This window comes from Lynx rufus, unplaced genomic scaffold, assembly GCF_022079265.1.
Source record: "Lynx rufus isolate CCGP_SWC_20201006 ecotype Redwood Valley unplaced genomic scaffold, mLynRuf1.p SCAF_1, whole genome shotgun sequence".
NCBI lineage: Eukaryota > Metazoa > Chordata > Mammalia > Carnivora > Felidae > Lynx > Lynx rufus.
In genome coordinates this window covers 200,096,693-200,112,171 of record NW_025814823.1, presented here as the reverse complement: position 1 = coordinate 200,112,171, position 15,479 = coordinate 200,096,693, and the positions used below count along the sequence as shown (strand labels likewise).

The 15,479-nt window shown below is 40.6% G+C and overlaps 1 protein-coding gene across 2 annotated transcripts in view; it reads left to right on the top strand.

Annotated features, from left to right (window-relative positions):
* Positions 1–15,120, top strand: part of ITGA2 (integrin subunit alpha 2) — a 110,688-nt gene extending 95,568 nt beyond the window's left edge. The window contains exons 26-31 of one of the 2 annotated variants that reach the window (XM_047092718.1): positions 626–730; positions 2,660–2,773; positions 5,910–5,999; positions 8,765–8,881; positions 9,384–9,602; positions 15,044–15,120. In XM_047092718.1, the coding sequence (XP_046948674.1) occupies positions 626–730; positions 2,660–2,773; positions 5,910–5,999; positions 8,765–8,881; positions 9,384–9,464 (507 nt within the window). In that variant the 3' untranslated portion in view covers positions 9,465–9,602; positions 15,044–15,120. Of the gene's footprint in view, positions 1–625; positions 731–2,659; positions 2,774–5,909; positions 6,000–8,764; positions 8,882–9,383; positions 9,603–10,653; positions 13,277–15,043 lie in introns of those variants that run through there. The other variant, XM_047092706.1, reaches the window with a different exon arrangement.
* The last annotated feature ends 359 nt before the right edge of the window (positions 15,121–15,479 follow it).

The window sequence follows — 15,479 nt, the reverse complement described above, 5'->3', positions numbered from 1 at the left end:
TAGTAGCTAGTCTTTAAGACGCTGGCCTGGCCTTCCACCTGGTAGTGATCAAACCTGTTCCTCATTTTTATCAGCTGGGCCTCATGCCCAGGCCCAGGCCTACCCCCAGGCAATTAAATCAGAATCTCCAGGGCTAAGACTCCAGCACCAGAGATTCCATAAAAGCCCCCACTTCCAAGTGGTTCTAACATGCAGCCTGGGTTCAGAAGCACTGTGTAGCCAAATCCCCGGACACTGGCTCAGCCTTAGTCTGGCACTTAGAGCTGGTTCTACAGTAGGGTTATTCCTGTGGTGCGCATAGGTAACTACCGGAAATCGAAATCTTAAAATGGGGCACAGGAAAGAACCCTGAATCAAATCACTCACAACCTACTGGTACTGCAAATGGTCTTAGTACGTACCAGGTAAGCACCCGTGCTGCCCCACCAAGTGGCGCCAGGAGGATTTGAATACTTCCAAGTTTATGTTAATTGACTACAAGAAGTGTGGCCAGGTCAGTGATGTGAAAGCAACCTAATGATCCCTCCCCCGCCCAGACATGTGACCACAGGATTTCCTAACATGTTAAAAGGAACATCACAGATCACTTTGCTTCCTGAGACTGATTTGATGTCCTTCTTTGCAGGCTGGTGACATCAGTTGTAATGCTGAAATAAATCCACTGAAAATAGGACACACAGCTTCTTCTGTATCTTTCAAGAATGAAAATTTCCGGCACATAAAAGAATTGGTGAGGACAGGTTAACGGGGTGAAAGTTTCCTTGGGTGATTTATTGTTTGACCTGGAAATCAATGCACTTCTTTTCTCCTACCATCTCTTATGGTAGAACTTTCTCATTTTGGCTTTGATGGACTGTATGAATCAAGACTTAGAAAATACACTCTCAAATCCAGGTTATTGGGACTATTACTTATGCCGGTAATAAAAAATACATGTTCCATATTTCATGAAATCCAAAGGATTCCATGTGAAACTACTGTTTTGTACCAGGCGCTTTGTAAGCATTGCAAAGAGCTGTGAGGGCAGCATGTGTGTGCTTTGAAGGTGAAGCTCCTTACATCTCCCTTCCACATCATCACTGATATCTTATTTAGCTGCTTAAAACGCCTCTCTAGCCGCCTTCTCTGTTTTCCAATATTTCATTATCTCCTGCTCCAGAGCTATGCCCCTTTCTTTGAGAAAGAGGCTAGTCTAGTACTCAAATAGTAAATGTTTAGCAAACAGTAACCCTAAACAAACCATAGTTCTCCTCTAAGAACAACACAGAAATTCTGGTTTTCTTTTATTGCACTGGTTTTGTGATGAATGGGACCGGGGGGGGGGGGGGGGGTACAGGAAAATAGGAGAATGAAATTTTTTTTTAAAGTAACTATAGTAGAATTACAGTGTAAATATGACATATCTAAACAGTAGTATGTAAAAATGTCCAGGAGAAATCATCTCAGAGTATGCCAAAATATTATACCTTTGAGCATTTTCCTTATTTTTGTGAAAATGTTTTGATTTTTGTAAAAGGGGTAACTGATCACTGTGAACAACCTAAAACTAACAGCACAAAAACACTACAAAGAAACTAAAGTCCTCTAGAAACTTAACAGCTGGCCACTCAGTATCTAATGAATATCCTTCTCTACATCTCTAAGTACTCATCCATACCAAGATACATGTACACTGTTACATAAATCGACCATGCTACCTTTTTTTATAGGTCATTCGGTCACTGAACATTTTTAATAGACTTTACTTTTTAGAGCAGTTTGAGGTTCATGGCAAAACTGAGCGGAAAGTACAGAATTTCCCCACTACTTTCTGCCCCCACTGTCCAAATCCCCTTCCACATCAGAGCAGTACATTTGATGAACCTACGGTGACAACATCGTAATCACCCAAAGTCCATAGTTTACATTAGGATTTACTCTTGATGTCAGATAGTCTATGGATTTTCACAAATGTATAATGACCTGTTTCCACAATTATAGTATCCTAACAGAATAGTTTCAATGCCTTAAAACTCCTCTGCATCCCATGTAGTCATCCCTCCCTAACCCTTGGCAACCACCGATTGTGTCACTGTCAACTATGTTTTTGTTTTTGTTAGAGCATGAGCAGGGGACAGAGGGAGGGGGACAGGTGGAAGAGACTCCATCATAAGCAGGCTCCACGCTCAGTCCCACAACCCTGGGATCATGACCTGAGCCGAAATCAAGAGTCAGGCTCAACCTACCAAGCCACCCAGGCATCCCTTTATCAATTATGTTTAATGACTAAATTGTGCTGCATTTTGTGCATGTATATTCGATAACTTACTTACCTAGTATGTTGTGGATAAACACAATTATTTCATTTTGGGGGGTGTGTTTACTCTCAGAAGTAGTGACGCAATAAACAGGCTCGATGTACTCTTCTCCACACATTTGTTATCTCCCGAGGCCTTCCATGCAGATGGGAAATGGCCAGGCAGGAGTGTGCACCTTTTACCTTTTGAAGCAAAGCGACACAATCTCCTGAAGAAGGGTTATGACTACTAACAGTTCATGAGGTTGTCTGTTTCCCTAGATCCTGCCCAGCACTGGGTTTTATCTGTCTTTAAAATTTTAGCATTTACTCTTTAAAGTCCATACTAACTCTCTCCTTTTACCATTGACTTCAACCTGAAAGAACTGTAGAAGTGCTACGTGTAGCAATGTTACCTGCTGGCTGAAAGACCTTCAGGTCAAAGGAGAGTACTTCCTTAATGTGTCTACCAGAATTTGGAATGGGACTTTTGCGGCAGTAAGTATAAGCTTTATTTGTTGGGTTTATCAATAGCAAGGGAGCAGAGGGGTTCACTGTCAATAAATTCATACCCTTTGACAAAAGTAGTATTCTGGCTAGTATCAGCAGTGCCCAAATGACTCCAAGCAATTATATCCTGGAAGCCAACATGCTTCCATGCCTTTCCAAAGCTTGCCCAACCTGGCTGTGCCTCAGAATCATCTGGGGTGCTTGTAAAGCATCAGCTTCATGGACTCCATGCCAACCCAAGACATCAGTCTCTGAAATGTCGTCAGGATCCCCTGTGCTGTCTTGGGGTACAATGAGCCACCTGCTTTGTCTTCATCCTCATGCTCTTGATATTTCTGACTCCCTAGTCACCTGTACCATGCCCAAATCAAAGTGCCTATGTCTGTCTCCCTCCTTGAGCTCCCAGCTAATTGATCTCAACCCACCACGCAGATGAATCCAACATCAGGATCCATCTTCCTATGTTAGAGCCATGGGACTACTCTGCTCTCCTGTTTTACCCTTTCTTTGGTCAAATCCCAGTGTACACACAACTTTTTCAATCATTTGTCTCATGAAAAGTTTAAAGAAGGTGTCAAAACAATGTCAAGGTTTCCTGCCATTTCCCAGGTATGACTCTGTGGTAGTCATATCTGCTTTTGGCAGAGATTTCAGTAGCCCAGAATCTCAGCCAGGTATGACAAATATAGGGATAGACAGGGCTTCTTAAAGCAGACTGGGTAAGCAGATAGCTATTCATTTTAGCAACACTGGCTCTGATCGAGGCAGCAAAAAATTAGTCTGAAACACCCTGCGCCGGGGGTCTTCATGGCTCTTCTGGATTTTTTTTAAAACAAATAATCAGTCCTCGAGGTGCTTACCAACCAAACTCTATTCCCCGTTTTCTAATCGCTTCTTGATCTCTGCAAGAATCCCATTCCCTGCTGTGGAGTCTTAAGATTAGAAGACTAAGTTCCCTTTGAACTCGTCCATGGAACCACAATATAAGCAATATTCGTGGATAAAGACGTAACAGAAAGAGGAACAGTGAAAGGCAGGGAGGGGAAAAGGGAAGTAGGTGTGTGGAGGAGGAGCTCGGTTTTCTTCTTGCTGGCTTTTGTTAGTTACATTTACTTGCAAGGCTTGCAGATACCTCCAAATCCTGTAAGATGGGAAGCATGCAGTGAGCTACACCACCATCCCAGATGATGCAGTTTGGTGCCCCATTTCACCAATTGGTTCTTATCTCCTTGGATCTGAGGAAGGAATGTTTTCCTGGCAACCTTTGCCAGCAGGGAAGGAAAACTGTGCATCAAAATGCATTTGTGCCGGCTCTGTAAAAAGCATTTGGGTTTTTTGAGTTTGTGTAAAACTGTATTATTTTAACGGTAAAACTTTTTAAAGCAACTTCCCGAAAGTTTTCAAGAGCAGCAATTTCATTTCTGGGAGCAAATTTCTGAAGAAATGTATTTACGCTTTTTTGACATGGTTATGGTTAAGATGGAAAACTCCCATGAGAGTTATTGTCTGTCACACCCTACACATCTTCCTCTTTGCCGAAAGGTCAAATGTTTATTCTCACCTTGTTTCTGGCTATTTCAACAGCCAAATGGATGTTCTCAGACCACCCAGGAGATCCAGTCTGAAATATGAACCTCATTTCCTGTAGTAGAGCCCATTAACATACTGCCTTTCACCCTTTTTCTGATGCAGTGCAAGTGAACATTGCAAGTAATTTCCTCACAAAGTGATTGCTCAGGCTTCCAATGGCATTGTTGGCTGCCATTTCTAAGGCAAAGCCTTGTTGAATGCCAGCTGGTGTGTTACTTCATTCTCTCAGGTATGCATGGTGTAACTACCACTGCTTGTTAACCCTGCAGGATATCATGTACACAGTTGCGCAAAGGGCCAGGTTTGGGAGGGCAGGTAGGTCAGTGTAAAGAAATTCTTTTTAGTCTACAGGGACTGTGAAACCAGCATCACCTAACTACCTGTTTTTTTTTTAAGGAAACAATTGTCAATACTCTAAATGTTTCCCCCAATAATATGTTTAAGATACAAATGATCAGGGTAACTTCTGATGCAATCTTCCATCTTGAGAAAATTAAGACTAATCAGAGACTGGGGGGTCGGAGTCGGCGGCGGCAGGGGGGGGGGGAGGAGGAGGAAATAAATCGCTCACTTTTTGGATATGCATTCTTTTTTTGGCTCCCAGATATAATTTAGCAAATTACCTCATGTAGTATGTTGAAACATGTGCCTTGGTAACCAGAAAAACTGAATCCTAGTAGCCAGAGCATATGAAGGCAGTTCTCCAATCTGGGCATTGTATGCTATTTCAAGCAAGCATCAGTCCCGAGAATTGCATTACAGAAAAAAACAAAATACACATCAATAATGTATCCATTGAAAAAGAATTTTCTTGTAACTAGATCCAGGAATACATGTAAAAGCTATTTCAAGTTAGGTGGTTACTAGTAACAGCATAAAATCTGTGTCCTTCGTATATGTCTGCACCAAATACAGTATTTTTTTTATAGAAACACTTAGATTAGGAAACCTGAAATTACTCATTATGTAGCTTGACAAAAGGTTCAGGGTGTCTGCTGCTGACATGCATGGTCAAGTCTAAGTGTACTTCTACTGTTTTTAATTTGATTTTCCATTCCATTATTTGACTTAGGTAAATCTATAAAAACATCAAGCTTGCAACTTTCCCTCATGTTGAAAAACTTCATAAAGTTTTAAAAAATCTGAACTGTGATCTTTCCCAATTAAAAGCTTCACTTCTAAACCTTTGTTTTTTGGGTTTTTTTTTTTTTTAACTGTTTTCAAGTTAGACCTGGGGAGCTCTTTTTAACCTACAATGCCTGGACTTCATCCCCAACACCCGCACCCCCCCCCTTCCCGTTGAGGTTTAATTTGCGATTGTGGCAGGGCCCGCCCACCCCACGTGTTTAGTCTCCCAGGTCCTTCTCATGTGTGGTCCTCCACAGATCACCAACTCAAGAACACCAAGATTCTGGAGTCTTCAGAGCTGCCATTTGCTCTTGTCCTTTCCCTCAAGATAATAAATAATAAACACACCAATTTCATGCGTTCATTTCCGCTAAGATAAAACATGTTTTTTATTTCTATGTTCCAGTCAACTTTCCAGACAGTACAGCTGACCGCATCTGCAGAAATAAACACCTATAACCCTCAGATATATGTGATCGAAGAAAACACAGTCACGGTGAGTATACCTTATCACTCCTAGTAGGCACTGGTCTTTGGTAGGCATTCCGTTTCTGAAAACTTGAGAGTAGTGGTTCTTCTCACCTACATGGTTATAGAATATAACTGAAACTCTAAAAACCTGATGTGAGGTTGAGCTTTTTGGCAAAGGTATCTGCTACTCAAACAAGTCCAGTGAAGTACTTGTCCTCCGCATTCCCCACCCCCACCTCCCCATGTTGGCAAAGCTGGACCAGCAGTGACAGTGCAGCAGAAGGAACAGAGGGGGTTCATCTTATTTGCGACTCCTTCCTCCGTGCCTAAACCAGCACCACCAGCTCTTCCTTCCTTCTTTTGATTTCACAAAACAGTCTAGGTCACAGGCCATAACATTCAGGTCATTCTTATTTGAATCATAGATTTTATTTTACAGTATTTTTTAAAGAGAAAGTGCTTAAGTATGCTTAATAAGGCATTTATTAGAGGGCATTTTTTTTTATTATTCCTTATAGCTACATACTGGCACTGTGTATAGGGTCCATTCATTAGTTCTTATAGTCTAGAAAATTATAAATGTTCCCCTTGATATAAAACAAAAAAAGGGTCTTGCAAAGAAATGCACTTTTAGAAAAAACAAAGGCTCACTGTTCTAAAGGCTGGCACAGGACAACTTTCCTTTGCAGTGAGCCTCTGGTTGGAATATGCCATATTTAGATAGAGCAGGATTTCCATGCTCTACTAATCTGCTGGCAGAGCCCTTTCCATTTTTCCTCCTAATGCTTTTGTTACAAACTAGAAGCCAGTTTAAGACTCTATCCCAAAGACCAGCCTGGCAGCTGGCCTCAGTCCACTGTTGTAGCCATTAAAAAGCCAATGGCCCTGTGAACTCTGGACCTCTCTCCATACTTGAGAGTAAGGCTCACACACGGCCCTGGTATCTCACTCTGGTCCCAGGGGAAATTATTCCAAAAGAGGATGCTGTTTGGCCTCTGGCTTAAGACCCTCAGTCAAGGCCCACACCCACTCTTCAGAGGCTGGGGCATGGAAAATCAGAAATGGAGCCAAAGGAAATGTGGACTTCAAATTCAAAGTATTATGAACTTAGCAGTACTATAGATATTTTAACAGTTCATTTTAGAAAAATGTAGTGTTCAGACTATCTGAATATCTGCTGAGGTCTTTTTTTTTTTTTTTCCAGAAAGTACTAGTAAATAAGTTATAATTTGAAATTAACAATTTTAATGAACCTTTAGATTTTTTTTCTTGGTTTTCTCTGAGCAATATTGGTAAATAACAAAGGCCAACTATTAATTGTCTATGAAACTAGATTTTGAATCCAAATATTCTAGATGATTTTTTGAATATTTGGAATCCAGATAATAATCTGACCTCTCTATAGGGTAGATTAAGTGATTCTTAAATTTGTTTGAATTCTGGTCCATTTAAAAATCTGAGAAAAAAACTTATACTCGTGGATCCCTTTGGATCCATGGACCCCAGACTGGGAGATTCTGGAATGGAGAGTAAAGATATGACTGCCATTAAGCAGTGAACTATATGAATTCAGTTACTTTATTCCTAAATTTATAAAGCCTTATTTTATCCCTTGAAAATACAAATGAGAAGTAACAGAATTACCAAAAGGCCAGACTCAAATTTAGTCCAACTCATAAATTCTGTGATAAGCAGCAGCTTGTCTGCCATGGTCATGTAGTATTCAACCAATCAGTAAGATTTTTGTTACCTTGCTTTGCCCACAATGTAGTTCTTAGTATTCTTAATACACTTTGTGGAGGAAATGGTAGGGATTCTTTCTGTAACTAAAAACATATATATACATACACACACATACACACAATATATATATATATATATATACACACACAGTAAAACCTTGGATTGTGAATAACTTGTTCTGCGAGTGTTCCGCAAGACGAGCAAACATTTCTAATAAATTTTAACTTGATCAACGAGCGATGTCTTACCATAGGAGTAGTCCGTGATGCTGAACATCCCACTGTCACAATTGAGCTGGTGGTTCCTGAAATTCGCTTTGATTCACAAGTACTTTGGATTACAAGCATGTTTCTGGAACGAATTATGCTTGCAAACCAAGGTTTTACTGTATATAAAATATACGGTATTTTACCATTAGAACTCTTAGGGCTGCCATTCTATTACAGAGTCACAAAGATTCCCAGGAAGTGGACATAAAGGATCACACATAGCCTCCAGGACAATTTATCACTGAAAAGGTCAACTTGAGCCCTGAGCTATTAACTATCACTTTTTAACAATGCACATCAAGTACTCTTGAGTGAGAGTTAAGTGAAATCAATATTTAGAAGCCCGGTACAAAGCTGCTGTTGCTTAATCACAAGGCATCTGAGTTGTTGATTTGTTTGGTCCTTGGCCACCCCTGCCCCCTTCCAAGTTTGGACTCCAAATGCTGTCATTTGACAATGAGACTGTCTGCCAGAAACTAAAGTTCCTATTTCATAAATAAAGCATCTAAAGTTGTCAGAGATGACATAACCACTAAATACGGACACAATTAAAGGGAGGAAACTAGAAAACTTATATTCCTTGCCTGTACTTTGCAGAAGCATTTTCTCTAGAAATTGTACTGCACAATGTTTAGCTGAGGAATGAGATCCTGACCGAGTGACATCACCTTTCTAGACCACCATTAATAAAATCAGAGACTTTGAATAAACCATCTCACTTTTTTGGGGATGCTACCATTAGTTAATTCAACTGTTGCATATATACATACATTTACAGATTCCCATTACGATAATGAAACCCCATGAGAAAGCTGAAGTACCAACGGGAGTTATAGTAGGAAGTGTAATTGCTGGAATCGTTTTGCTATTAGCTCTGGTTGCAGTTTTATGGAAGGTAAGAAAATTACCATACTTAAAAATATGGGGCTCCTGAATACATCTGTCTTGAATTTCCTTATCAAACAGTAACCTTAAGTTTTATGTGGTACCTACCTCCATCATAAGAGAAAAGGAAAGGCAAATTTATTTGCAAATTCTCACATCCGTTCCTGAAAACCATCAGTAAGCATTTTATATCCAATATATAAAATGAGGTCTGGATCCCGATACTTTTTTTTCCAACCTGCCTTTTATCCAGACCCCTGAATGTTTTGTTCAGGTACCAAAAAAAAAAAAACAAAAACAAAAAACAAACCAGACCCTGGAAAATGTATGCCGTTCAGTTCAATCCTGTGTATTATTTCCTCACTGAAAAGCTGAGCCCAAGTCATAGTCTGCACATCATCCTCTCCAGAGCCCCAGAGATTCCCACAGGGGCTTTAGTGGGCAACCAAGGGGGTCTGAGGCCCCATAACAAAATAATTCACACGTGGTAAAAACTGTACATCACCTTACAGCTGGGCTTCTTCAAAAGAAAATATGAAAAAATGTCCAAAACTGCGGATGAGATTGACGAGACCACAGAACTCAACAGCTGAGCCCCATGGCGGTCTCACTGCAACGTGAGCTGTGGCAGCACAGCCAGGGTTTGCTGTTTGCGTGAATGGATTTGTTTTAAATCCCAGTGCTTTATGTGTAAGCGGTAAAACTCGCCTGATACTTTACGAAAACTGCAGGTCAGTTTGGGAAGAAGAAATTGGGGTTTTTTTTTGGGGGGGGGGCGCTGGGAGTAGAAAGGGTAAAAGACGTATTTTATATGGGCGGGGGGTGGGGGCAGGGAGTGACCTTTACACTGGCTGGTCCAGAGTTTACATAATGTGCATTGTGTCAGAAACATGAAATGCTTCCAAACATGAGAAGTCTTAAAGAAAAATAGAACCTTTCTCAGATTTGGTGGGGGGAACCCCAACCATTTAAAGTGATTGTTTTTAAACAGTGACCACAAGAGTGGAAGTACTTGGCCTAGCTATATAATTAGCTTGGATACTGAGGTTGATGGAGGGAAAAAGACAACACAGGTCTTCAACTTATGCTGGTCATCCAGAGCTGTCACAGAGGTTATTTGAAGTGACCTTTTTGTTAATGAAGTAAGGTATAATTTGCTGCTGTCGGCCTTCTCAGAGTCCCTTTTTTGCTATGATCTATTTATCAAAACAATCTTAGATACCTGGTAGGAGCCTAGAGTATGCTTCCTACAGAGGAAACCTCCATTTAAGGGGGTGGGGGCTGGGAGGGTAGTTTAGAAGTCAAATGCAAAATTGTTTAAAATCTGTATCACAACATTGATGGTAAAACCCTATCTACTAGAGGCCCAGCCTGTGCCAAAAGAAGTAGAAAGTTCCCTTTCTCCTTCACCATGCATAACTGGCTGACTTGACTGCCTGGGGACCTAGTTTGAATTTATGGAAGAGGAGTAATTTCTTTGGCATCCTTCCTCCTTCCGTACTAAACCACTCTTGCACCTACCTCCTGGTGTCCCCATCTTCTAGAAGCCCACTAAGGCGTGCCTTCCTCTCTAGTAATTCAGGGTTAGCCACCTCCCTTTGGCCTTCATCCAAATCTCCAATTCGTTGGAGCAGCTGCTCTACACCAGGTGTGAGGAAGAAAAATCATCTCACTTACCTACTTGCATGAATAATCCCTTTAACTCCAGGGAGCTATTTTCCTTTATTGCTAGACAAGTAAGAAAAATAAGCCACGGTGAATTTCTAATTGTTGGAATTTCAGGCAGTGCAAACAAAGTACAAAACAAAACTCGGGAATTTGCAAATTACGAGGAGACCTTGGAAGCCCCCAAATTAGCAGGTGCACCCTCTGTGCTTGTGTGTTGCTGGAGGACTTAAACTTTCAGAAGAATGACTCCCACCTGGGCAAGTATGCTCATTAGGTAGCTCCTTAGGTCCCAACTCCTGGAACACTTATTTGGTCAAAAGAGGATGAAACCCAGTGGTCCATATTTTAACAAGCATCCCAGTCACTAACGTAAATGGACTGCCTTGGAACGCCACCCGTTTCTCCTGCACCTTTTGTTTCAGCCCACACACTCTCCAGGAGGGACTGGGAGAAAGGCAGAGGCAAAGGCAAGTGGGAACTATTTAATGTCAGAAACTGCATACCTAAAGCTTTGGACAAATCACTTGGCCTCTTTAAACTACACTGTCCTCATTATAAAATGAGAAGACTGGGTTGGAGTTCAGCAGCAATGCTTTTAGTTTTGAAAGTCGAAGATCTGGATTTCTTACAATTACAGACAATCCTCAAAAAACCTGACTTTGAAAACAAGTACGTGCCTGTGTGCCTCAGGCCCAACTGCTCTTCTGGCCTGGCTCCTGCGAGCTATCTAGAGCTATCTGTGTTGTCTGGTAACTTATTTTGTATTTGACAAAGCAAAACAAACCAGGTGGAAAAATCAGCCATAAAATGGCAGGGGCTTATAGCTTTGGCTATCTCTAGATGTGCTAAAGCCCAATTCTTATAACAGCTGTGTGGATTCAAATACTTTGAGTCCAAAATTTTTTTAAAGAGTGGAGGAAAAACCTAAGTTGATAAAGAATATTTAAGAAACCATGTAACTACTGTGTACATATACAGACTAGTTCTTCGGGGTGCTATACAAAGAATTCTAGCAGGTCATTCCTTTTATTTCACTCTGCCTCGCCTTTCTTACAGAAGCACTAAACTGAGGTCACATGCCCACGGCGAGCTTGAGTGCTTTGGCCAAGCCAGGGCTTAGGTAGTGTACCTCGTCAGGACTGTCTCCATGAAGCAGCTGGCTTACTACAACCTAAAAACTTAGCCACTGGTCTCTGTGCCATTTATTCCACTGGAGCAGGGTTTCTTTGCCTTGGCCCTGCTGACAAGGGGCTGGGTGACTCCTTGCAGGGGGCTGTCCTGTGCACAGTAGGGTGTTGAGCAGCATCCCTGGCAGCTACCAGGTGCCAGGAGCATCCTCTCTCCCAAGTTGTGACAATATACAAGTATCTCCAGACACTGTATCACACTTCCTGGGAGGCAAAAGTCACCCCAACGGAGAAGCACTGCGCCAGGAGCAAGTGGCCTAAATGGGCAACAGATTTGAGGCAGGGGCTCTAGTGAGGAGTATTTCTCCGACACTTTTAAGCAAAGGCGAGTATTTAGCCAAGAAATCAAAGAACAAAACCCCACTGCTTGAAAACAAGTTATGTATTCCTGGTCAGCCTTACTTTTGCTTTAAAAGTAAGTGTAATATGGGGCTTAAAAAACACCATCTTAAAGTTTCCATTTCATAAATGGTATATATAGACAAGATCTGTAGAATGTGATTAAAAAGTTGCTTCATGCATGACTGCCACACAAGCCATATAAAATAGTTTGTAAAGAAGCTGCATTGAGACTTGAAATTGTGCATCATTCATTTTAGTAGCAAAAGAACTGGAGATTTTTTTTCTAGCTGGCAGTGTTCTCTTTATAAAATAGTAGAAATTATTAACTGTGAAAAAGAACTAAACCCAATTTATCCTAATCACATAAGTGATTATACAAAAAACTATCATAAAAGGTATAATTTTATAATGTATTTCCCTCTCCTGATATACAGCTGTAAGTTATTAAAAATCTCCCACGCTGATGGTGCGGAGCCTGCTTAGGATTCTCTCTCTCCACCCTTCCCCAACTCGCTCTAACAAAAAACTTAAAAATATATATATATCGATTAAGACATTAAACAGAAAATAGGATCCCTCAACCGTGGCCTAACTTTACTTTTTCAATTTGCACACGAAAAATACCTGCATTCATGACTTTTCAGGACTATGCCCTTCATGTGTATTAACAAATACCGATTTTAAACTTGAAAGACTAAACATCTAGAGGTAGAAGATAAACATGAGGGTAAAGTCTGAAATAAAAAGTGTTAACTACTTCTTCGAGCCTTAAAAGATGAAACCGTTTTTTTACATTTACATATGGCTACATTTTCATCTGTACCTGGTTTATTTTGACAGATAAAATGTATATATTGCACGACTATGTTAGAATTGTACATTTTCTAAAGAGAAAGGATCTTGGATATTTTCCTTCATGTAAAGTATAAATCTTTAAGATGTGATTAAGTATATTTGTTTTTGGTTAACTGGTTTTTGCCTTTTTTCTCTCCAAAAATATAAAAACGAATGTATCATGTTCATCAAGTTGCACAACTCATTTGATTCCTGAGAAATCATTGGAAAAGTAATCAATATTAACGAGAAAAGCTCTTAACTAAGAATGAGACTCTAAAGTGTTTTTTAATTATAAACCACTCTTCATACCACATTACTAAATTATAATTAAAGTTGTTTTGAAAATAAAGTTACTGACTTTGGACTTCTGATTTTATGGCTCGTATATTTCAGTGTATTTATCGTATGCACTCACCCTGCTTCAGAACACGTTCAAGACTCCATGTAAGAGTGAGGATGTATCTAATTTCTTACATTACTAGCAGTGACCACAGGCTGTTTTGTAAGAACCTTCAATTGCCTTCATAGTTTACGGACTAGATGTAAAACCTTGCTTCTAAACGTGTGGTCCACAGATAGGCAGCCTTGCATCATCTGGGGCCCATTACCAAATGTGTATCTCCACGGCATCCGGAAGTGAATCCGAAGGGAAGTTTAACAAGATTCTCCAACGAATCACGTTCCATATTGAAAGTTTGAGAAGCACTGCTCTAAAGCACAACTTCTCTCTCCAAACGTGTACTTGGAAGAGAGAGAAAAAAAAGTTGGCCAAACCATTGCAACTTGCCAAAACATTCAGGGTTTTTTTTTTACTCTAGTTTTAGTAGTAAGCAGGAGGGTTTAAATATTTTAAAGATTAAATATGCTAAAGGTATTAGGTGTTGTGAAAGCTACGTATCCAGCTTACCGACTGGCCCTCACTGTACAGACTGGCGCATTAATGCAAAGCTTGGGTGGCACATGTTTCGATTTCCATGGATACACACGTGTCTCCCATTCCCGCATCAGGTGATGCTCAGACGCCTTCCTCAGCCCTGCCCATCTCAGTCCCGGTGAACCAAGTCGTAAGGGCCGCTGACTGCAGAACCATCACAGTGTGTCTCATACACATCGTACATTAAAATACAACCATGAACAAAAAGAACATTAGCTCTGGCACAGAATAGACCCGTATTCCCAAACTGGAAAATAGTTTTATAATTACTCATTTTTTTAAAAGTAATTCCTTTTACTTACTCTACATCACCTTTTAAAAACTATAAACAGCATTTTAAAAACTTCCATCCTCATCCTATCGTATAACTTAAACCCTTAATATTTTAAACTCTGATACCAATTAAACAATGGAAATAATTGTACTCAAAGTCAGACACTACTTTAAGAACCACTCTGACCTAACTTAAAGAAAAAGGCTAACTAAACTGAACTTTTTGGCTCCATGCAGTTTTTGCAAAGAAAAGTAACCGACTAAAAACCTCACTCAAGTTGCTCTTACCTTAGCCCTGGCTCTACTGCCCTCTGCTGGGTCAGCAACTAACTACATCATAAATCATTCCTGCCTTAAGATACCATGTTCACAAACTCCATGCCCAATAAGTAACTAAGATGTTACAGAATGGCCCAGGGGGAGGAAGTGGAGGGGAAACCTACCCACTCATGCATTTAACCAGATACCTTTACACACACATAAGGGCTACAGCTGACGTGTCAGATGTGTTTAATTGGAGCACAATACTCAACACCAACAGACTCTGGGAATATCTGGGGGAAGAGCATTCTACACAAAGAGACAAGGAAGGACCCTATGACAGTTAATAAGCCTGCTACATACCAGCCACAGCAAAGCAGGGGGGCTGGAGCAAGGTGAGGGGCAGGCGGGAGTCCAAGCATATAGACCATAGACCACGGTGAGGACTGTGGGGCTCCAGCATGGGATTAGCTCTCCGAAGGCTCTGAGGAGGATGAAATGACCCACATGGGAGAAGGAAGAGTGTCAGGAGGGGTGCTGTCAGCAGGGCCACAACAACGGTCCAAGAGAAATGGAGCGGTGGCTTGGACGAGAGTTGCGGCAGTGGGATTCAGAAGTAGCAGCTAGATTCGAGAGACATCCAAGAATCTGTTTTCAAATTCTCCAACAGGTTCATTCAAGGATTTGAGATCAAGACTCAAACTACTGGCTTCTTGACCACTGCTTCTCACAATAAACTGAAATATACTAGAACTCTAACATGATATCCAAAGGACAAAAATATCCACAAAATCACAAAATATTTCACTCACTGACCATCTACTATTACTTTCAAAGAAAATAAAATGTTTTCATTTTGCTTCTCATTGAAAAAAATATATAAGTAATTTGAATTTCCTACTTCATGGAATGGTGTGTCTACCACAGGCATCTTTCCTCACATTTAAATTTACTCTACCATTTTTTCCCTGAAGTCTTTCCTCAATCTGTGGCTCCTGCATAAGCCTTCATCCTAACACTCATTTTTTTTTTCTCCCTTTTGTCCCACTGGTGTAACACAAGAGACTGTGTTTCAGTAAACTAGCTTAACTTCTAGAAAAGAAAAA